The 24,471-nt window shown below is 34.4% G+C and overlaps 1 protein-coding gene across 1 annotated transcript in view; it reads right to left on the reverse strand.

Annotated features, from left to right (window-relative positions):
• Nucleotides 1–10,131: 10,131 nt before the first annotated feature.
• The window catches only part of LOC128233699 (hemicentin-1-like), a 142,008-nt gene continuing 127,668 nt past the window's right edge, over nt 10,132–24,471 (reverse strand). The window contains exons 10-17 of the mRNA XM_052947503.1: nt 17,027–17,359; nt 16,593–16,916; nt 14,887–15,036; nt 13,385–13,406; nt 12,096–12,188; nt 11,383–11,398; nt 11,123–11,202; nt 10,132–10,656 (exon numbers count right to left, since the gene is read on the reverse strand). Of these exons, the coding sequence (XP_052803463.1) occupies nt 11,167–11,202; nt 11,383–11,398; nt 12,096–12,188; nt 13,385–13,406; nt 14,887–15,036; nt 16,593–16,916; nt 17,027–17,359 (974 nt within the window). The 3' untranslated portion in view covers nt 10,132–10,656; nt 11,123–11,166. The remainder of the gene's footprint in view (nt 10,657–11,122; nt 11,203–11,382; nt 11,399–12,095; nt 12,189–13,384; nt 13,407–14,886; nt 15,037–16,592; nt 16,917–17,026; nt 17,360–24,471) is intronic.

The raw sequence follows: 24,471 nt of genomic DNA on the forward strand, positions 1-24,471 counted from the left end.
CATCTGACATTGTAAATTCTCCTTTAAACAATAGGGAAGTTCATACTGTTGTGGCCAATATAAAAAGGTAATGTTCTCATCGTAGATGATTGCCCTTTGATAAGCCAGTACACTTTCGAAAGTACTTTCGAAAGTTTGCTCAATCAAAGACCCAAACTATTCCTTGGTGGGCTTCAACTAATATGTTTTGGGTTTTTGCTTTCAATTGTCCCTTATGACAAATTTGAATTATGAAGACAATGTTAATTTCTTTTTCAGAAGTCTTCAAGTTTATTTTGTGTTTCAACACCGGGTGGTACTTTACGGAATGCCGCTAGAACAATTGCCGGTGAATGTGTTGATCTGAAATGCGTTACTCGAAAGTACGATAATGAAAATGCGAAATCACGAAACTACGATGGTGAAAACGCGACAGTACGATGATGAAGACGCGACATTAAGATAACGAAAACGCGGTAATGCGACAGTTCGAAGATAACAATGCGATAAAATGTCGTGTTTACACCATCGTACTGTCGTGTTTTCACCATCGTAGTTTCGTGATTTCGCGTTTTTAACATCGTAGTATCGTACTGTCGTGTTTTCAGCATCGTACTGTCGCGTTTTCATCATTATATTATCGCGTTTTCATCATCGTACTATCGCCTTCTGGCGCGCATGCACAGAGAAGAACTAGCCCTCTATGTGACAAAATGTCGAATGCAAGGGTGCGCTTCAGAGCATTTTTACGATCTGCCATTATTGTTAATGCAGGATCATAATAACGACTAACTTAATGACAATAACAAAGCCGTTTTAGAAAATCTCCAGTCGTTTAGAAAAAACAACAACAACGATAGCGCAGCGTTCAAGTGAATGACACATCCTGAAGTGAAATGACGCCACGTCATATAAATCTGATAACAGCACCTGTCTTTTTTATTAATGATAATTCTACTACGACCACTACTGCTTTTGCTACTGCCACTGGCACTGCCACTTCCACTACCACAACTATCTCAACTACCAATATCACTACATCCATTCACTACTACTACTACTACTACTACTACTACTACTACTACTACTGCTACTGCCACTGCCGCTATGCTACCGCTGCCGCTGCCGCTGCCGCTACCGCTACCGCTACCGCTACCGCTTCCGCTTCCGCTTCCACTACCACTACCACTACCACTACCACTACCACTACTACTACTACTACTACTACTACTACTACTACTCTTATGAAAGTGTAATGTTTGTTGTAACGCTGTGCTAGATTCAATCAAATTTTAAGGTTAAACATTTTCGAAAGCGATAATTGAACAGAATAGGTGCTTTTATTAAAAAATACGACATTCACCTCATGCATAAACATACAGTAACCGGTTTACTTGTATGCGTTTCATCACAACTGACATGTTAATTCATTTCTATCAACTGTGGAATGTGAAACACCATGTCATATCTATCAGGTGGGTGGATCCCAGGCAGATGTGTGTTCCCTAAGTGACTATAAATGCCCACTTTGACCTTACAGCAGTATATGGACAGATGGACAGTAGTACAAACCAGTCTTTGACAACGGCGTCTGCACTACCAGTGAGGGAAACCAACTTTTACCTGTGTTTGCATATAGACCTTTTTACTATACAATGTACCTCCAATTCCTCTGAAAGAAATGAAGGCATGTGAGCAGGGGACAAAGTACAAACAAGAAGGTTTGAAGGTTTGGAGTGGACACCAAACTTGTCAGTTTACCCCTTTATGAAATGTAGCAGTGATCTTGATGGCAAATGGGAAGAACGCCATCTCGATGTTGATTGGATTTTTCAAAGGTTTTCAGAAATTCTTTAAGCTAATCCCTCCCTGTTATATTAAAAATCGAGTTTCATTAGTGGTAGGTCGATTTAAGGTGCTTTATAATGTATTTACTTCCTGATTAAAAGAGCTACCTTTTGTACTTCATCAATACTAAGAGGTCATCAAACTTAAGAACATAAGAGCATTTTCTGAGCTGATACATTTTATGATTGACCGATCGGTGTAATGTCATAGGGAGAGTTCAGTTAATATTATTACAACGATATAATACAATGAACTTTATGCTGGTGTATTCCGCTTTTTATATTCAAACTTTTGTTATTAATGTATATTTTTAAACAAAAATATCTTTATATCATGTAAATAAAGTCTTATTATTTTATCTGACAAAACAGGGCAGATTGATTATTTTACTATAACGTTTAGTTTAATGCATTTATATAACAAAATAATTTCTGGAAGTATATTGCACGGTCTTACTGCACATGGCACATTCAGGTTGCGAGTGTATGGTAAATAAGTGTCAAAAACTTGTTGTGAAAAAGCGTAGTGTTATTTGCTTTCTATTTGATGAGTAAGATGAAAATATTGCGTGTATTTCACTATTTTCCCCATAAATGACGCTCAAAATTTGCAAAAGAGCTTCTACCCCGTACACATATGGTAATTCACATATGCTTATCATAAAACAAACGTATTCTTACTGTTTTTGAACCTTTACTCATTGATTAATTTGTTTCACTTTAAAAAGTTCTTGATCATCTACCCGTATTAGTATACTTAAAGATACAAGAGCCTCTTAAACTTAACTTTGGCATTTTCCCCGCCCTTTTCAGGCCTGATTCAGGAAGTAGCGAGGAGATTTTGAAAACCACCTACCCTATTAGAGAACCAAAAGATATAGGTGCTTCTTAAACTCTAATTTAGCAGTTTTCCTGCCCTTTTCGGGACTTATTCGGGGAATAGAGTGTAGATGTTTGAACGTAATCGTGAGTTGAAGCGAAAAATGAACTCGCGCCTCGGAGACAGCGCTTGCGTAAAATGGCACGTGATATACATACTATTACTTCAGTGATCGAGGGAGACGAATTCCATTTATTGACCGAACTCCTTGGCAACCCAAAGAAGCATAAATCACGACCGTCGACGTTCGAAACACCGACGTCTCAAGGGACGACAACGTGTTAGTGTGCCGCCGATGTACAGGTCCTAAAAGACACTGTTAAGTCTCTACAAGCTGAATTGCTTCTTATTAAACAGAAGCAAGCAACGATCGACAACGATAAAACAACAGATGTTAAATCGCTTAAAAAGTCTGTCGACACAATGCAAGAAACCATGAATAACTCGGAAATGTATATGTCGGCTACGTGTACAAACGAAACATTTACAAGATCTCGATTCCCGGTTCTCTAATGATCGCTCCAGGTGTAAGAAAAAAATCACTTTCAGACACGGAGTGTATTAAAACTATGCAACATAGCATTCTAAACATAAACGCTGTGTTGCCGCATATTCAAACATCCATTGGGAATATTCAAGGTTTCATACAAACCAAATTCCACCAACTCGACACTAACATACGACAGGGTACACTGTCCCCAAACGTACAATGAACCAGAGAGACGTCATGAAAACAGTCGATGCCAGTCTTCTTTTGACGTTGATGTGCCCGCTCAACCAAGATACAGTGCTGAGCGTATAGACAATTTCAATCAAATGACTGCTAAAAATAGTCAAACAGCAACAACACCTCAGAGTCCTATCGACAACGCGTATTGCAGAAATGACACAATAAGTGATGGGTCGGATCCAAAGCGCATCCCGACGCGTGTTTCCGCCAGAACGACCTACAAGAAGAGAGCACTTCCAAAACATCAGAATCAAGACATTGCATCGACGGCTCCGAACATCAACTTTGATGTAATAAACGATGAACGTTCTAGGATACAAGAACGCCGAAACCATACATTTAATAAACATAACAGTCGTCGAATGTATGACGCAGACGTCGCTGAGCACACCGATGTGGGCGACAGTGATGGCGAATTCGAGAAATATGTTCAAAAGCGAACCAAACATTTATATATAGGTGGTTTTAAACCATCCATAACCGAAGACAAAATTGCCAACTATATCAATAAACCCGGCCCAAAGGTTACTCATGTAGCTATATTTCCAAGCCGCCGTTGCAACAAAGTCGTGGTGCGCGTTAACGTAGAAGACGATGATACGGCCTCTCTTCTCACGGACGACCCGGAGTTCTGGCCACGTGGTATAACGTGTCGGCCTTGGGCCAGGCAGAGATCGAATAGGTTTCAGGGCCCACATGAAAATGACGTCACTTCCGGAAACCGACGGGGACCACTGGCTTCAAACGAAAACCTCCAAAACCACGGCTTCTTTGACAGTAACCAATACGAGGTGTTAAGTATTGAATAACATTTTCTTTTGTATCATGACACTACAAACATTAAATATAGCAACCTGGAACGCAACAGGTATAATGTCTAGTGCAAGCTATTTGAATGAACTTCTTACAATGAATAATATTGACATATGCGGCGTCTCTGAGCATTGGTTGTTTCACAAGGATTTACAATTTATGGGCTGTATACACAGTAACTTTTCACATTATTCAGTGGCAGATTTAAATTTATTAACTGTAAGTAAGAGACGTGTTGGTAAAGGAGGACTCTCAATATTATGGAACAAACGATTTAATGATATTGTTTCACCGCTTGTGCTTAATTCGAAGTATATTATAGGCATAGAAATTAATATTAGCCCAAGGCATTATGTATTTGTATTTCAAGTTTATATATCTTGTAATAACCACAATACAGCACTATTTGATAATTGCATTGATGATATTGAAAACATAATATGCAGTTACATAAATAGAGGCAATATTTATGTTATGGGAGATTATAATACAGAACTCCCCTCCAGGCATCAAACATCAATTACCTTAGACTCGAGGGGTAAAAAACTTGTTGATTTAATGATACGACACCAGTTAGTCGCTGTAAATGGTTTATCGATTTGTACAGGAGCGGAGTTCAGTAATGTACCATATAATAGTACGAGAGAAACTCTTATTGACCATATGTTAATTCAAATTGAGAATGTTGATAATGTTGTATATTGTAAAATGCCAAATGATAATTGTATTAATGTATCAAGCCACCGTCCTATCATTATAAACATGAAAGTACAAGTAACAGTACAGAGAAAAATTAATACCGATATTTAAAATTGGAAGAACATAAAAGGTTCTTATATAACTCAGTATACTGAGTGCGTGCAGAATAGTGAAATTTTAAATAATTTGTTAGAAAAGAATATTAACACAACAGATGACATTGATTATTTGTATCGTACCTTTGTATCAACGTTACATACGATTTCTAAAAAGTGCATCCCCAAACCACGATATAAACCATATTTAAAGCCATATTGGGACCAGACTTTGGCTGTTTTACATAAAAATATGCAAATTCGACGAAAACAATGGATAGATGAGAATCAACCAAGGGGGGATGAATTTAATACGTACGTCGAATACAAAAATGCAAAGGCTCTGTTTAGAAGAAAACATAGAGTACGCGCGCAAAGTTATATTGAAAAACTAGAAGCAGAGATTGATCAAGCTGCTGAAATTGACAATAATGAGTTTTGGCGCTTAATTAACAAACGTCGCAAGTCAACAACTAACCAAAAAGTGTTTGAAATGACATTTGGCGACCGTAGATGTAATAATTCTCAAGATATAAACAATGGTTGGGAAGAACATTTTTCTGATCTATACAGAACTGACATTGATCCGAGTTTTGATTATGAACACCTTTTAACGTGTGAAGAAAGGTTGAACATCATCAAATCTAATCTGCCAGTAGGAACTTATGTTGACTTCCATCAAACAGAAAAAGCAATTTTACAATGTTTGAAAACTTGCAAAAAAGGAAAAGCAAGTGGCTATTACAAAATTAATTATGAACACTTAATATACGGCGGACAAAAAACAATTCTGTTATTATAACGTCTGTTTTACAATATTACAAAATTTGCTCTTTTCCCTATTGACATGAAAAGAGGCATAATCACGACTTTATACAAAGGCGGGAACAAAAAGAAAAGCGATCCGAATAGCTATCGTGCTATATCATTGTGCTATACAGTACTGAAACTTTATGAAAAGGTAATTCTATTTGACATGAAAGATGAAGACTGGCTTACGTGCAATAACCTCCAAGGTGGCTTTCAAAAACATTTTAGTTGTATTATGACGTCATTTCTTGTTCGTGAAAGCATATATTTCACAAGAGAAAACAATAGTAAGCTGTATACATGCTCACTTGATGTTCGTCAGGCGTTTGATCATGTTAATTTAACAATTCTGCTTACAAAGTTATACGATGCCGGTGTTAACCCATATTTGTTATAAGTTTGCATTAATATGTTCGAAAACGTTTATAGTTGCGTACGAACACAAGGATGGGTATCCAAATGGTTCCCTATACAACAAGGAACGAGACAGGGCCAGTGCTGGAGTCCATTTTTGTATCTCCTCTACATTAATAATCTTATGCACACAATTGAGAAATAAAGGAACTCGTTGACTATATTAGACGCCAGTGTAGGTTATCCAACGCATGCCGACGAAATGGTACTACTCTAGCTGAGCAAAAATGGCCTGAGCGAACTAATGAACATTTGTTATTCTAATTCAATCAAAGGACGATATCAGTATAATGCTAGTAAAACAAAAGTAGTTGTATTTAACGAATCAAAGTCGATGTTCACATGTAGTGAACGATCGTGGTATTTAGGAAGAGACTGTGTAGAAGAGACAGTTAGTTACGTGCATCTCGGGGTACTATGCGACAAGTATATGAACTTAAATAAGAGTATAGAAGATGCATGCAGTAAATTAAGAAAAACCTATTTCGGTCGTACAGATTGTGGGGCATCAGATGACCAAAGTCTACACCCCCTAACCATGAAACATTTGTACGAAACGATAGTACTTCCAAAGGCTTTATACGGTTGCGAGGTTTGGTACAATATTTCAATAACACAACTAAACTCCCTTAATCGTGTCCATAAACAATGTATTAAGTCGATTCAAGGATTTTCACGCGCATGTAGATCAGACGTAGCACTAGGCTCTATCGGTATTTTATCTATTAACTACATAATAGACAAAAGAAAACTTTTGTTCTTCGGACAACTTTGCAAACTGGACCCCGCGAAAACCGTTAAACGAATATTCATATACAGACTTCTTGAATTCCTCGAGAATCCAAGTCAAATAACAGGATTTTTCCCCGACATATACAAAATATTATGCAAATACAATTTTTTGGTTTTACGTAAACCAGTATCTAGAACATGGCACGTTTCCAGAAATGTGTACGTGGAAAAACCTAGTTAAGAAATATATCTACGAAGTTGCTAACGCAGAATATCAATCAAGGCTATTGAGTGAAGACAGTTTGCGTGGTTTTCTGTCTATAAATAATGAAATATCACCATGTATTATATGGAGGTTCAGTCAAATATATCGCGAACAACTCAAATATTGCAGGACGGTGGCTCTAGCTCTAAGTAAAACTTTCAGTAGACCCTACGTTACTAAGTGCACATTATGTTCTGATCAAACGTATTTCATTTCAGAACATGTTTTGTTATTTTGTCGTTCGAACGATACTACTAGGCAGTGCCTTTGGCGAAAATTAAGTTTAATGTTCACAGTAAATCAGTATGACGAATTTTGTCAAATGCATTATTCCGAACAATTATTAGAAATGATGTCCGGTTTCCGATCTTTTACGCTCAGCGACCACAGTCGAGTACATATTTTCAAGACGGTACTACGATACTTACATTTTCTCAGCAAGCCACTGGCTCATTTTAACCGCATATGTAATTACATGTACAATGTGTGTAAACATACCCTCTTTTGAAGTCTTGTTCATTTGGGTTTTTTTTTTGTAAAAGTAACTATCTATTTCACTATGTTAACTTTACTTATAAATATCACTCCTTTTATATCATTGTCATAACTCTATCTAAAATGCAGGACGATGTGTAATGTAGGGACATGTCATTTATTTCCCATTCTTTGTATTGTTGTGTACCCTGAAATTGATGTCATGCATATCATTTTCCTATTCTTTTCTATGTTATGATTATATATCAACTGTATATTCATGTATTGTATGCTATAATTATGTAATGCTCTCCATTGTTGGAGGAATTAAAGAATCTATCTATCTGTAATATTACCAAAACTGACTCTTTTCCAATGCCACAAATTGATCAGTGCATGGAAAAACGTGGGAAAAGCGTAATATGTCACTGAGTGTGATCTCCTTTAAGGATTCTGGCAAGTTGCACTTAAATACCAAGCTTAGGAGTTATTAGCCTTTGTAACAAATGATGGTCTATATCAGTTCAATATAATACCATCTGCAAAAATGAACTGGCCATCTATATTTCATCTGCTTTAAAATATGGTGATTTTCCACATCGACGCATGAAATGACTATCTTAAGAAAATCAGGGCATTCTTCGATCGACTTACAGAAGAGAAGTTGACCATCAATCTGGCTAAGGGGAATATTGTCATACTAATGAAATGGTTTATGCCATATTATGAGACAGGGTCATATTGAACCTATATGTCAATTTCTTGTGCTTACAAGTAAAAGACAACGGATGCAATTTCTTAGTATGGCTTATTATTATCGGAAATTATATATTAATAGCTTTTAGTAATTGCAAAACTTGACACATTTACTTCAAAAAGGGTAATTTGGAATAACACATGACATTTTTTTTATAAATATTATAAGTTATTTTAGATCCAGCCCATGCCATGAAGCTTCCGAGCCTATTCTCTTCGTGTTAAACGGGTCGGCCGTAAGGTCTGTGCGATTTTATTTTAGTATTTCACACAAATTCATCGACATTGACGCAATATCTACAGCTTAATACACATGACATACCAACATTTCTTGTAGTTTTAGCACGAAGAAGATGTTGTCTCAACAATCGTCACTGAGCCGTTCTCAACTTTTGTTCCAACTGCAATCCCTGATCGTTCTGTCGATGCCAATACCTGGAGCGTTTCAGTGCATCTATGACTCAGCTTTCGCTAGAGAATGACTCCCGTCGGCAAACAACATTTCATTTAAGTTGGGAAATTGAAACTTGATAAAAAGAAAAAGCCGCCCTTTTGTTGGAAATGATTAACAGCAATGCTAATGTGACAAGACACAAGATGTGTATGTAACACTTAACATTTCTGATGGTTTCGTATCGTTTGTTAAAAACATTTTTATAGTTGTATGATATTCATTTGTGTTACTTCAGTTTAATGCTAAGATATTTTATTTCTAAAAAGTATTTAATATTATGTTTCATGAAGATGGCAATGATATTTTGATTTTCAACTTGCTCTAAGCAATTTTTATTGAAGAGTCGATAACCAAGCAATTTCTTCACATCACCAGGATGTTCGATTTCCCTGTTAACATCCGTTTGCTGTTAACCCGTCACTGAATTTGGCAAAACTGAATTGGACGATATTGTTTCTTAGAGATGCTTTTTAAATATACAAATAATACAATGCAATAAGGAAGTCAAAAGACGTGTGTAATCTGAAATTTTTTTGTTGTTAAGCTTTTGATCGTTCTCCTTAGCATTTATTTGGTTTGATACTTATGGCATTGATAAACTCGATCGCGTTATTACATTCCATTTTAATAATTTTACATGCGTATTAAATGTGTCATCAAATTCCAAAAAAAATAAATTTAAGAGTATAATCATGCATATGCGTATTCCGTTTAAATGATGCATTATTAAATGCTAATGAAGTTATTTTTCATAGCAAATATTGAATGTCCAGCGCATCGTATCGAAATATCAGTATCATATCACGCTACTGGCGTTGGCTGATACGTGAGAGAAGTGTGTTAAGTTCTGCCTTTTACAATCTGTGTTTAAAATGCTACGATATTTACTAATGAGTCGATTATATTTTTCCAGAAACGTTCTGTTTTTCATTTACTAAACAATAAACGGTGTATAGTATTGGAATTTGTTAGGTATATGTCTACACATTGATTACAAATGACATTATTATCATTACTATCTACTTTCTTGTACAAACAAGCTCCTTCCATCTTTCTATAGAATATGTTGGAATACATGTGAAAGACCAGGTAATAAAAATAAGGTTAAGCAGAAGCCGTCGTCGACTTATTCCCTTCTTCCCCATACTCCTCATAAGTCGACATAATTATTTTGAACAAGTCATAGTTTTTTTGTTTATTATTGGTTTGGTATAACATAGCAGATATACATCGTACTCTACATATTTTGAAAAAATGTCTTTATTTCACCATTTATCTAATAAGCCTTTCATTATTAAAATAAAACAACGAATACACCAAATATGAACAGTTATGTTATTTGTATTAATCAAATATAAGGCAAATATTAAAATTGTTATATTCTGAATGAGGATTACCAGACAGGTTAACGTCCACAACTGATTGGTTTTATTTAACATGAACGTCAATAAAAATAACAAATCAAACGGTTTATTGTGATATATTTCGTAAAGGTTTGTCATAAAGCTAACTTACTTCCCTTATAGTTAATTATGTATATCAGTACATATTCCTTATTAAATACATTTAATTATCAGAATATAAATTCCAGGTTAAGATAGGTATAAGAAAATGCAGATAATTTCTCGTATGAGCTCCAGTTATTTGACAACTCAAAGCACTGTCTGTACTGTGTTTTTCGTCCCTGAATTGTTGTAGACGGGATACTCTGCAAACAACAATAAAGGATTTAGAAACAAATAACTATCTCAAAACATCACTATGATACTTTATTAAAACAAAATAATTTCGAATGTTGCTAAGACATTATGTATTTCATTAGAGTTTTCAAATAGTAAAGTGATAAGTATCGATTTTAATAAGATATAATGTTATATATATATGTATGCACTGCATACATTGTATCCTGTGTGCATTTTATGCAGTTAATTAGATTAAAACATGTAATGTATAATACATTCATGTAACTTATCATTTCTGAAAATGCCAATGAGAATCTCACGAAAACTTCAACTGTCATTTTTAATTACGTAATATAGTTCGTGCTTCCAAAGAATTTCACATCCAATATATTTCATTCATATATATGTATGTCATGAAGGCTATTTAATTCTTCTTAATAGAGCAGGCTCTTTACTGTGGAGTAGATCTATATAAGTATACTTAACTTGTACCTCTCTTAGTATTCTCGTAGTAAATATGTGACTTTGGCTTGGAATCATCCAACGACGTGTACAAGTGCGAATTGTCGGGTCTGAAAGCGATTCCAGAATGTAAAATATATGTAAGTTAACTCGAATATAATCAATATATACGATCTGTTTTAAATACTATTTTGATTAGCTATAAATGAACTACTTTAGTTCTTATTTAGCCATCGTTTTACTTTAAGCATTGTTTTCCTTGTAGTCTCAACCTGTTTTAAATTACTTACACATTGTTTCCAACATCTGAAAACAAAAACATAAAACACTGTAATTCAACATGATTGCTTCTATTCACAATATTTTTAAGCGTAAATCAGCCTACAGGATTAATACTATACATATGTAAGCCTTTGCAAAAAAAAAAATAAACAAGCAGCCATATCAAGTAGCAGTTCCCTTGGCCTTGATATTCAATCTCATAATGTATTCCTGCGCTATGTTTTGGCTTGGGCCTGTCACGTACTACGTTTCATTGCAATTTATCATCCTCAACTCAAGTTATAATACTGCGAGGACTCCTTTTCTAATCGCATAGTAAAGATGACCTTAACTTTAATTATTTAATATATCAATGATATATAACTTAATGATCGCGCTACATACAAATGAGTATCTCTATACATACCTAACACACATTATTGAGTGAACAACATATGTTTTCCTAATTTTGATAAAAGCGACCCCGACTTTGACCTTGACGACCCCAAAATACATAGTACATCCTCTTAATGGTGTGATATTGATACCTAACAAAGAGTCATCAGTATAAATCATTCAAAACTAAACAAAGACGGTGGGAACCATCCAACATTAACTTTTTGATTAACACGTTTTTGTCAAAACTGGATAAAGTATATTGAGAAATAATGCTACTACTAACAGATAAGAACCACTGGAACGAGAAAGTTACATACCAAGAAGATACAATGGAATTGTTTACCTACTTAGAGCAACGTAAACTGGCGTCTCGTTTTTCGTTGACATAACTTCGTACGTTACTGCAGCGTCATTTCCTGGGTCGTCGGCGTCATGGCTGGAAAAGATAGATTAAAATAAAATTTTGTTTTAAATCGTGACACAATACTTATAAATGACCAACAAATAATCGCCATCTACATATATAAGTTATTGTCGGTGTGACATTTTAACAGCATAGCACAAATAAAATTAAAATCTTTGCCGTCATGTTCTGTATCTCAGAATAAGTGCTCCATGCGTCGAAAAATACGTTCGTCCCATTTGTATGACACTAGGTTAAATGATTAGCGATTTACATATCGAATTTAAAAAGCAAACACTCCTAATACATTATTTGCTAATTCAAGGGTTATAATTTGGGGGTGAATGGGACTTTCAATCTAGTTGTACCATAAACATTATTACCAAGGGGATTGTTTTTCAAGTTTAAGTATTTATGTCAGTTCAACTGCCATTACTTTAGTATAATTTGGCTTTTCCAGCTTTTTATTAAATTATTTGCGGGTAATTTTTTCATAACAAAACATCATGACATATCTTGATAATGATTTTGAGGCATTTCAATGTTGCCATAGTAAAAGGGTGGACACTGTCAAGTCTTTTTCACCCTTACATAAATGATCATAACTCTAGATTGACATGGACCTTCCGCCTTGTTATCATACTTAATCGAGATAATTTATAACATTCTTACATACCAAATTTGAATTTTTTTCAGTCATTTACATACATTTCAAGGTACTTCCTATTTTCCTATATAAAATTGTCCGAGCGAATACATTTTTTACAACTGTAAAATAGTCTGACGGTTAAAGGTCTCAATGACTGATTACAGGATTCTTCTTCTATTTTAGAACTATGTTCTTTACCAATAAACAAAATCTCCAAGTTTGGAAAGAATATAAAATGGTTAACATAAAGTGTGTGTAATTTAAGAAATTTAGTGCCAATTTTCTAAAGTAAGTTTGGCAACATGGCTGGTTATCCAACCTTGTTGAGATAACCTGATCATACCCATACTTTCAAAGTTCGTTGAAGATCGGCTGATCGGTTTACAGCGCGGACAAAATAAGATTTGTGTCATTTACGAAATTCAAGGTTTATAACCCTGAAATAGCTGTTTATCCAATTGGGCCGAGATATACCGCCTTTTAACATGTACTTCATGTTGGGTTATAATCGGACATCAGTAGATCGACTTTTAACGCAGACTGTACAAGGTATTTTATCAACACAAATACATAAACTTACCCAGTTTGAGCTGAATCAACAACTGAAAATAAATAGAGATATTTATACACAATTGTTTAAATGCCTCAGTTATATATCAATTAGAGCACTCCTATGACAAGACACTGAGGATGACACCCTATGCTGTAGTCCGGATTATGGCTTATTTCGGGATAGGAATCAGTAAGACGAAAATAGATTCATATGCCAAAAATGTTATAGGGCTCCGGGTTGTTTTTAATACGTTGAGAGCATTTTTTTGGCGTATTAAGACACATAAAACCCCATATAGGCTGGTCTTAAAATCCTAAATTGAATTATCATGATACGTTAAATCCAGCGCACACAGTTCCGTATCGAAAAATATATTTATTAACGAATAACAAAAATATAATGTTTACATAACACAAAGGTCTAGCGAGTGAAGCGAGCGAAAAGAAATTAAAGAGTGCGAATGTGGTTTGTGACCGAAAGTATGTGCATATCACACACCCTTATATATTATGTCAAATCAGTTTAATTGCATGTTGATTATGTTGAAACACTTAAGTCAGAATGGAACGGGCCTACATGTCATACAAGACTACATATATCTCTGCCAAGGGAACATTTGAAACGATATCATATATAGGCCGAGTTGCATTTATCCATTATTTAATCCATGTTTTTTTTTATTTCTTAGAGATCTGTTTGATTATGAACATTTTTCAAAATTACATATTATTTGGAATGATCTTCGCGATGAGTCTGAAGAAGGGTCAATGCGCACGGAACATATGCCACTTCCCATTAGCCAAATAAAAACTTATCTACGTGTGAGTTGGGGGGGGGGCACTTCCTCGAGTATGTGTTTGCATGTAGTCTAAGAAAACGGTTACAGGTTTACGATATTTTGTAAATGAAATTCATTTCAATTATTCAATTGATGATGACTTGTTTTCATGTCGAATTCGAATCCAGTTTCCTGTTTATTGGAATCTGGCTTACCATACCTTAGCACCATGCATACTGCCGAATATATACCGGAATCCGGCGTACGAAAAAGGGTGATTTTGGATGCCGCTATATAAAACTAATACCAATACACATAAAACACTATAAATTGTTAAACAAATTAAACTGTGATATTAAAATGTAGAAAATTAATTGAAATACAATTTTATTAGAAGACACAATTTTGTTTTCTACAATGTGTTTCTCTATTTTTATTGCATGTAAGACATTCGTCATGTTCCTCATTGTTTGGTGGGCTAGTTTGTTTGTTCTTCTAGTTTTAATTGTGTATTATAATTAAATAGTGTTTGATTTCTCAAGTATGCATTTAAAGTCATTCAAACCAAAAAACATCAAACATCCCAAGGACAGTATACCTATGATGAAAGTTATACATAATAAAACCTTTTAAGATGAATATATGTGGATTGGCTGATGTTTTTGGCATGTACGCAGAAGGGAAGTCATTTAAAGCTATTTACTATGAATTTTACATATCATACCTAAATACTGAGTAACACATATTATACCTTCTTTCGTCGAAACGGACATGTTACAGGAACAGTTCAATGAGTACTTTCGTTTCAGAACGAACACAAGGACGATAACAGCAACAACTACCACAAGACTTCCACCAACAAATCCGCCAATAACAGGAGCATTGTTTGGAGTTACGTCTTCTGAAATAAAAATGAAGTTAAAACTTCTAAAGTAGCCTTAGAATCGCTGAAGGTAAACAACCCACACTTACTGATATTACACTAAATAGTGAACATGTGCGACAGTGTTAATTTGCTTGATGAGTGTTAACAACTATCCACCATATGCTTCTTCATTCAGTGTTGCCGTTATTCTTGTATACGAAATTAAGCTTTCCTGTACATTTACGAAAATATGACGTGTTTAAAAATGTTAATTATTTATCTAGACCGCACCAAATTAATTTTCGTTCTTTTGATTTACCACACCTTTTTTTAAAAATCAATAAACAAATCTCAGACCGCAGCTATATTTTCAACGGATATTGGATTATTTGGTGTAAATTAGCTTTTTCAATAGCTGCAATTTAATCGATTATATCTTTTCTAGGCAATTTCACAGTTGTTTTGTAAAGGGAAATAACCCTATATTTGAGGTTGATATATTAACCGTTTGGTGTCAATTATTTCAAACAATAAAATTCGGTAAGTATGTATTGCAATTTTCAAAATGAGTTGATTTGTTGCTATCTCAATGAAACAAAACTAAGCTAAAAAGGCAAACATTATCTGATATTCTTGTCATAATGATAAAAGAAAAGTTGCCGCTTGTCCAAGTTCGAACTCTTTTATATTTTTCCAATGTACAATAAAGATAAAGTACAAGAGTGTGTTCGAATGAGTCATAGGGCAGATATGTTAATATTTATCTTTATATTGATTATAAGAAAAACACATTTTTCGCTATTTGCTCGCCTCGATTTTTATAAAAAAGAAAAACATGTACTTTCTTTGCTCGCTCGCTCCATTTAATTTGGCAAAAATCTGTGTAACAGAAATTATTTTGGTGTGACCTTTTTTCTGTTGTTTGAATTATTCATGTGAAAGAGTAATTATAACAACATTTACATATTTACAAAAGCAAAATTTCCAAAGGAATCACCCAAAAACCACTCCTACATAAATCATGCTATACATCCTATCTTAGACAATATACACGAGTGTAATACAACTACTACGCAGGTCGACGAGAAAATGTTTGTTTTTTCACTCTGAATGTTAAATTATTCGACAAATGCTAGTGTTTCTTATCTTTGTTTTATTTCCGGTAACCTATCTTTGTTATATTGCTTTTGAAAAGAGCTATCTTTTTTAAAAGTTGACTTGTGAGCACACCTGTTAAAACAAACCTTGTGCTTGCGTCTTCCCAGAAGTCTCGAGAGTGAATTATACCAGTAGCAGGTTATAACTGTCTTAACAAATGAGTATACTTTATATAAAAGCAAATGGGCGCTTGTGTATTTAACCCACTAAATATACAACAAAACATTGTTGATTTTAGATGTGAGTCATATTTCTGTAACCCTAAATTTCTAATCCGGTCAAACACGGAAACTTTTTTCGATATGCAAAAGTCAACAGTTCTATTATTGTGGTATGTAATCATGTTCAAACGTACGCCGGCGACGTCGGGCGACAAATGCCACGATGTCAACACATGAATAACAACGAACTAACAAACTTAAAAAAGTTCATACCTTTTCCCGATATTTTTATGATCTCGAAGGGTGGAAACTTTACAGGATCCGCATAACCGAGTTTGTTGTATGCCGTAAGTCTGGCCACAAAATGTCCAACTTCTAATCCTGTTATATTGACCCGATACAAACCTGTCGCACTTAAGTAGACGGTATCAGTTTCTATTATAGAAGTGCGATTAGTCCACAACTTTTCATTCCATGTAGGCGAGGTTTGCAGCAAAAATGTTTGTACAAAGCCACCGTTAAATCCTTTCCTCCATTCAAAGACTGGCACATTGTCCACGACAGTTATATATAACTGTACTGGTAGTGAAGGTATGCCTGCAATTTGAGGTATGCTCTTTTAAATAGTCTTGCTCAGGTCACCGAAACTATATGTAGTATTACGTTCAATTGTATCCCAATTGAAATATATAAAGCAAATGACTTACTTCTTACACTCACGTTTACAGCTACAGACGTGCTCCCAATTTCGTTTTTTAGCCAAAACGTGTATGATCCAAAATCTTCTTTAGTAAGGTTTTTAATAGTCATTTGCAATACACGTCCGTGGAGAGTAACAGATGTGCCATAAAACTGTGTTTGGATTGAAGCATAGTTGTCTGTAAATTCGTATTTGTCATCTTCATTTACATAGAAGCCATCATATCGTTGAAAACCATAATCATTTACCACAGGATTGCTATAGATCGGTATTGAGATGTTCACCTGTCCTCTTGTCTGTCCTGCGAAACGATTTTCGGCAAGAAATATCTGTGGTTTAACTAAAAAAAAAAGATATACAAAAATACCTTACAAAACCGCACGCTTTATTATTACAAGTTAGGGCTTAAACGTATTGTGGGAACTGGATAATTAGGTATTATATGCCATGGCGTCAGCGTGAATGACGTTTGGAATTAAACTTTTCTCATGTGGGATTTCGTAAAATCGCAATTCATTCCATTTTCATACAGTGTGGAGACATATTGCATACACAGTCGTCAGAATCAATCTAGATTGAACTAAATTCAATGTGTTTAAACTAATTCACTAACGTTCCGACTGCAATGTTTCACTTATACAAGCTGCTATATGTATTTCAGGGAGGTAAGTACGTACAATAAAAAAACATGTTATGAGATTCAACTATTATATATAAAATCAATTTATATGAAACAATCATATAAAAGGAGATAGAGAAATTAGGCCGTTTTTTTCATTCTATGCGATTGACAAATATTCTAAGATATTGGTTCAAGGTATAACTCTGTAGTGAACGAAAATACGAACTAAGTATTATATATAAAACAATTGAGAATAACCCTAGAAAAACAACTGTGCAGTTATGGTGAATGATATGTTATGCAATTTCGGATTTTGTTCGGATAGCATAGGGTGCTGGCAACAAAACAATATATATTAGCGTATTTTTAAGTGTAGGGTTAAGGAAACTCTATTCAAAATTGGACAGATTAGAAAACTCAACAAGAACAACATTTCATAAAGTATTTGGAATTTTTGAAATACAATCATATCTTAACCATGTTAATATTCAGAGATATAGAATAGCACTGAAAAAAATACATTTGTCTTCACAACGGCTCGGTATTGAGACCAGACGATGGAGAAACATTCCAAAAGAAGAATGGTTATGTACAACATGTGATACATTGTAAATGTGTATACGCTGTAACTTTATAAGGAGATACTATTGTAAAGTGCGCCTGCAACTAAACACCAGATAGCCGAGCTTTCTGGCGTATTGAAACAAACACCAACAGATCCCTTCAGGGAAAAGCATGCTCGACCCTGAAGGGGTCCACTGGTCTTTATATACACTAACTTTTCTATTCTCACATAGCCCAGGCTTTGCTAATTTGCATATTACCAACCAAGTTTGCATCCGGTATGAACGTACTTCCGTTTTATACGGAATATTAACCATCAGGAAAGCAGAGTTTTCTCTGAAATATTGTTGAAGTACCAACTAAGTATGCCTCACAGGACAGCTGAGCTTTCTAGCAAGCGCATAGAAGCGTAACGCACATCCGCCGCCTACAGCGGACCGTTACACTATAGAGACAGACCTTAAGTCTAATCTCAATCTCAGTCTCAACTCGTTTTACAACACAACATCAAAAGTTTTTGAAAATAATATATGTTTTTACACTTTTTAAAAGCGCATCCTATAATTGAACATATTGATTAAAACCTTTGGTCTATATTCAACGGGAAAAAATATTCGGCCAAAATAGTACTTGAGTACAAATCAATGCATTTTAACAATTACTCAAGTATATTGTTTGCATAAGAATTAGTTTTCTCTGAATTATTGTCATAATTTTTTATCAACACATTTTATTGGAAAATCAGTTTTTAACAAGTATAAAACCATGAAAGATTTATAATCATACTATGTTTTTATGTGGTAAAATGAGCTGAAATTGAGATTGAGATTTGACTAGAGTATTTGTGTGATATTAGGGCCAGACCTGTTCATTTTCTAAAATCTTATATTGCAAGTGTCTTGAAATATAGACCTTTAATGCCTTTGAAAAAGGAAAAGCACATGCCCAAATCCAGGCCAATTAAAGAGGGATATAGATTATTTTCATATTGATCGACCGAAGAATATAAAACGAGTGTCATTAACTCGTTAATTCACTATTAAGTGCCAGTGTTATGCTACATGTGTGTTTATTTGGTATGATTATGAATATAGTTATCATAAACATGATATTATTATCAGGTTTGTAATCTGAATTAAGATAAAGTTGTTGTCTTATGATGAGTATACTTCAAGAGTTTAATCAGTTCCTTGAACAGACGAATATATTTTTCAAATACATTTGGTCATGGCTTAATCGAATATTTACGAAATAAACAGGGTGATATAAAAACTTATACACTTATAAATCTTGATTAAAACCTTTTTACATGCGTCTTGTTGTTTATGTTTTATAGGCAAAATAAAAGACGATGATAATAATTTATATTTATAAAGGTAACGCGTGTCTTCCATGCAACGTTTATGAAAACTGCGATCTTTGTAGAGTACGAGTAAAACTGAATGGAATGTGGTGGTCCCTCGAACTCGAGACAAATTCACTGATTGTGATCTCGATGATCATTCTACTTATCATTCCAGTAATGCTAATAATTATTTTTCTGTTGATTTTTTTTTACAATTTAACTCCTGTGCTAATGTTATAAATGTGTTTTGTTTGATGAATAAGTTGATATTTCCAGATTTATATAACGTTCTCAAAAACATAATGTTGTTGAATTCAAACTGGACGAAGGCGATACTGTAAAATTAGTATTGATGTGAGGTGAACTTGAGTTCCCAGAGTGCCTATAAGCATTTGCTTGTATGTGCGAGCTGTCGGAAGATCGTTTAAAATATGTTCTATTGATATCTGTGAATCTATTGAAAATTTATTTGTGTTATGGTGCTGGTGACTGTCACGTTTGTTCTATTGGCGATTTGAATGCAAACGTGGATTTTTTGTCAGACGTCATGAGGCCCCATGAAAAAACGTGGAACATCGCAATCTTAGTTAGGTATAAGACATTTCAATGAATCATGTGATACTTATAGCTTGAAACTGATTAATATGTACAATGCAATTGATATTTATAATGCTTATAGAAGATTTGACAATGATATGTATAACGATTCATTCCCAAATACTAAGGGTTGTTCAATTGATTATGCGCTCAGTAACCAAGGAATATTAACATGTGTTCATTCGGTGTTCTGGATTTAGACGCACTGCTAATAGATACACACCGAACAATATAATTTTCATGTCGGAGTCCAAATACGTCTAGAATGTTGTTGATGAAAATAATTGTGATCTACCTAATGCAAGAGGTGTAACCCAAAAACCTGGACAAAAGCAAGATAAGTATAGTTAATTCCGGAAGGATATCTAAAACCTTGAAAGAATACCTTTGATTTGAGCTACGTATGAAGAAAAGGCGGTTGGTTGAATGAATCGAAAATGTCATCTATAAAGCAATAGCTTGAAATGCCATATTTAACCAGTATTGGTCTCGCTTAAGTGTAATTTATTAAAATTACATATGCATCGGTCTAGTCAAGAAGTGTAGTATACATGAATTATATACCTGAAAAGTTGTCTAAAGGTAAAATTGATCAAAAGAAAGGTGAAATAGATTATCCTGATCACATTTGATATGTTTAATACATAATTCAATGCGATTAAGTTAAATGTAAATATTGACACAAACACTTATATTCGACACAAATAAACACTCAAAGTAAACATTGTATTTAGGAGATGAACAAAAGGAAACAGCAAAGACACATTTATGTCTTTCGTAGCTCAATATTTAGAAGATAAACAATTAAAAAACACAATTGTCATGTTTTAAGTACCTCGGGAAGTTTTATATATGCAACAGCATTAGATCTACTTCACAGAAGTAAACAAATTATTGATTTACTATTTTACCTATAATAACAGCTTACCAAAATCACAATTTGTGGTTTGCTACGCCTCTGCAATATGGGGATTTGAAAACCTGAGTATAATCGTAAAAATCCATCTGTCTTTTCTACGCAGAAATAAAAACAAACAAACAAAGTACCCAAGTATACATGCTTTAACCGGTAGATATTCTCTAGAAAATCAATTACAAACAAATGATATATTTCCGGAGAACGATACTCACCGGTAATGATTACAAAATAAAATTTAAGGCTTAAATCCATGACTTTATCAACACAATACATCTCCAAACGGTATAAACATGTCAGATAAATTGTTGATACAACTGGTTTATATGTATACAATAAAGGATGAATAGTTTATTTAAAGGATCTGAATCCTTCTTTAATGATCGAAATTACAATAATCAGATCGGCAAACCATAAGTTTCCAGTTGAAATGCGAAGATGCAAAAATATTGATGTAAATGAAAAGAAATAATATTATTGTAAAAGAGATATCGGTGATGAATTTCATTATTATTTTGTCATGCCCCGAATTATCGATGCAAGAAAGAAATGGATCCCCAAACTATTTATAAACACCCAAACATTATTAAGTTTGAAGAATTGACAAAAAAACTTGCTATGTTCGTCAAACATTACGGAAATATGTTATACATGTTTAACCTTTGATAATTAAAATAAACAGTTTAAATCAAAACACGTCTTTGTTTAAAAGGACTCGATCACATACTTTATGTTGGCACTTTTTAAACTGTTGAAACTGAGATATTTTACTTGCTTTCATGAACAAAGACCAAAGAGCAACTGCCAGATACAATTTTTAATCGCGTTACATACGCTTTTCGGCAAAATAGAGCATCCTTGTTACATTCTCCAATACATTTTTAAAAATTGAGCTTATTTAAACTTCTGTAGATGTTTGATCATGGTGCCAAGTTTGTATTGTTTTATTATCAGTAAAAATATGACTTAACAAGAGCTGTCACAGTATGTGACGAATGCCCCCCGAATGTGACATTGACCTATGAACAAGGTCAGTATATGAAAAGTTGATCTTGCCTTTACATGTCAAATACATATGGCAAGTCATTTTAAATTGCCTCTGAACATAAAAAAATACCACCCATATTTGACAACCTACACTCTTATGACCTTATATTCAGCATTCCATTGTGAATAAACAACTAAGTGTATCTTTCACCTTAGAGGTAGGGACATGGGTCTTGCACGCGACACGTCATCTTGGTATGTTATGTTGAAAACATGTGGCAAGTTATTTTAAAATCTGTCCATACAAGAAAAAGTTACAGCCCGGACAAGACAACCTATACTCTATGTCCTTATATATGCAGCATTCCAATGTGAATAACACAAAGTGTGACCTTAGAGGTAGGGACACGGGTCTTGCACGCGACACGTCCTCTTCATATGTTGAACACATGTGGCAAGTTATTTTAAAATATCTCCATACAAGAGAAAGTTACAGCCCGGACACGAGTTATTGAGCAGGACACACGGACGGATGGACGGACGGACGGACAGGCGGACGGACGGACGATGCGATTTTAATATGCCCACCTTCGGGGGCATAAAAAGCACTATTTAAAAGACCAAACGTTAATGCTCAGTAATTATAAATAACTTATTTCATCTTTAAAAGTGTTTTGGAATTTCTTTGGAAAAAAGTTAGACAGAATTTGGATTCGAACCCGCTAAAGATAAAATAAAGAATGACTTTTGACCGCAATATGATCGCTAGACCACAGTCTTATACCTACAAGTCTGCTCTTTGTTATATTTGGTTTGTTTGGTTGGAAAATTAATTCATTCACATAAACAATACAACATAATATCTACAAACATTACGCTTAATCAATCCAGTATCAGTGAAAACGCAAGCTAAATTATATTGAAAATGTTCAATTTTGGTCGAAATACTAACATCTTAATATACAATGTCTTGTTTCTGCCATTCTAACAAGCTTGTAAGATGTAAAACGGTTGATGTAAACAACGTGAATTGAAGTGTATTGCAGTAACAATATTGGATAGTGTAAGTGATATTGAAATTGTATTGCAAAGTGTTAAGGGGTCTTAAATTGAGTAAATAACGAGAGAATAAACGTGAAAAGGGAGTATGAAAATTTAATGAACTAAACAGAATACGAGTAATTTAGAAAAAAAGAGAAATAACATGTTAAGATGTAAGTGGTAGAAGTCAGGGCAAATTATGTTGTTGATGAGTCAAAATCTGTTGGTCTGTTTGATAAATGTTTGGACGCATTTGAAGATTCGTTTGGACATTTGCTTTTTTTTAAAAGAACAGAATGAGTTCAAGTTTCATCGGCCTTGATGTTAGTAACTTGTCAAGTAGAAGTGCTCTTATATCCCGGTAAAATGGACAGAAAAGGAAAAGTGGTATGTGTCTTTAAATTCCCACACAGGCTACATGGACTATCTACAATATTGTTAGAAAACAAGCGCGCATTAAGAGAGTTGAAATGCATGCGTGCCCTTGCACATTCTACTTTTTATCTCCATCGTAAGAAAACTGAGGAACAGTTTTGGTTGGTCTTGTTTAGCATTTGAAAGCTGGAAGAGATGGGTCTGATCGAGTTTCGTTAGAAAGGGAATTTCACGAAAAAAAACAGTAAAAGGAAGACAATAGTTGCATGGGATGTTGCGAATATTTTGCGAGCTCCGGAGATGGCAGAAGATTGTATCTCCAACACGGGTGGAAGGTGTATCTTGGACGACTAGTTAGTCGGAGTCATTGAATTAAACATCTTGTAAAATAGGGTAAACCTGTGTTTGTGTCTTCTATCTTTATGCGGTCCTAGGGCAGTTTCAATGTATTGAGTTAAGAAAGAAGGAATTTGCAAGTGTATTTGTGTAGTAACTTCCTTGACCTGTTTATTATTCATTAAAACTAGTGGTTTGTTTATCATTCGAAACTAGCCAATGTTTTGCCCAGGTATACATCTTTGCTAAATCGTCAGAACGTAAACCAGCTGCAGCAAAAGGGTCATCAAAAATGATGTATAAGTTTGCATCATATGCAAAAAAGCAAATTGGAATCCTAATTGCCTGCAAAATTTTATTTAAATATACTAGAAAAAAGCGGACAAAGAATAGAGTCGTGAGGACCTCCGGCTGTTACAGATACAGCGTCAGATTTGGTGCCCGATAAAACAACACAACGCTTTCTTACGCTATAATAATCAGTAAGCCATGAAAGTAGTGATCCTAAAATGTTTTCTTGCCGTAGTTTGACCATTGTGGCAAGCCCGGTCGAAAACGAAATGTCAGATTGCCCTTTATTCCTAAAGAGCAAGAAGAGATGAGTGACATAAAGTTGATTGACAATGGAGTGGTTTGGAATGAGACCAGACTGAATATGTGTAAGGTATT

Source organism: Mya arenaria, chromosome 5 (genome assembly GCF_026914265.1).
Source record: "Mya arenaria isolate MELC-2E11 chromosome 5, ASM2691426v1".
Classification (NCBI taxonomy): Eukaryota; Metazoa; Mollusca; class Bivalvia; order Myida; family Myidae; genus Mya; species Mya arenaria.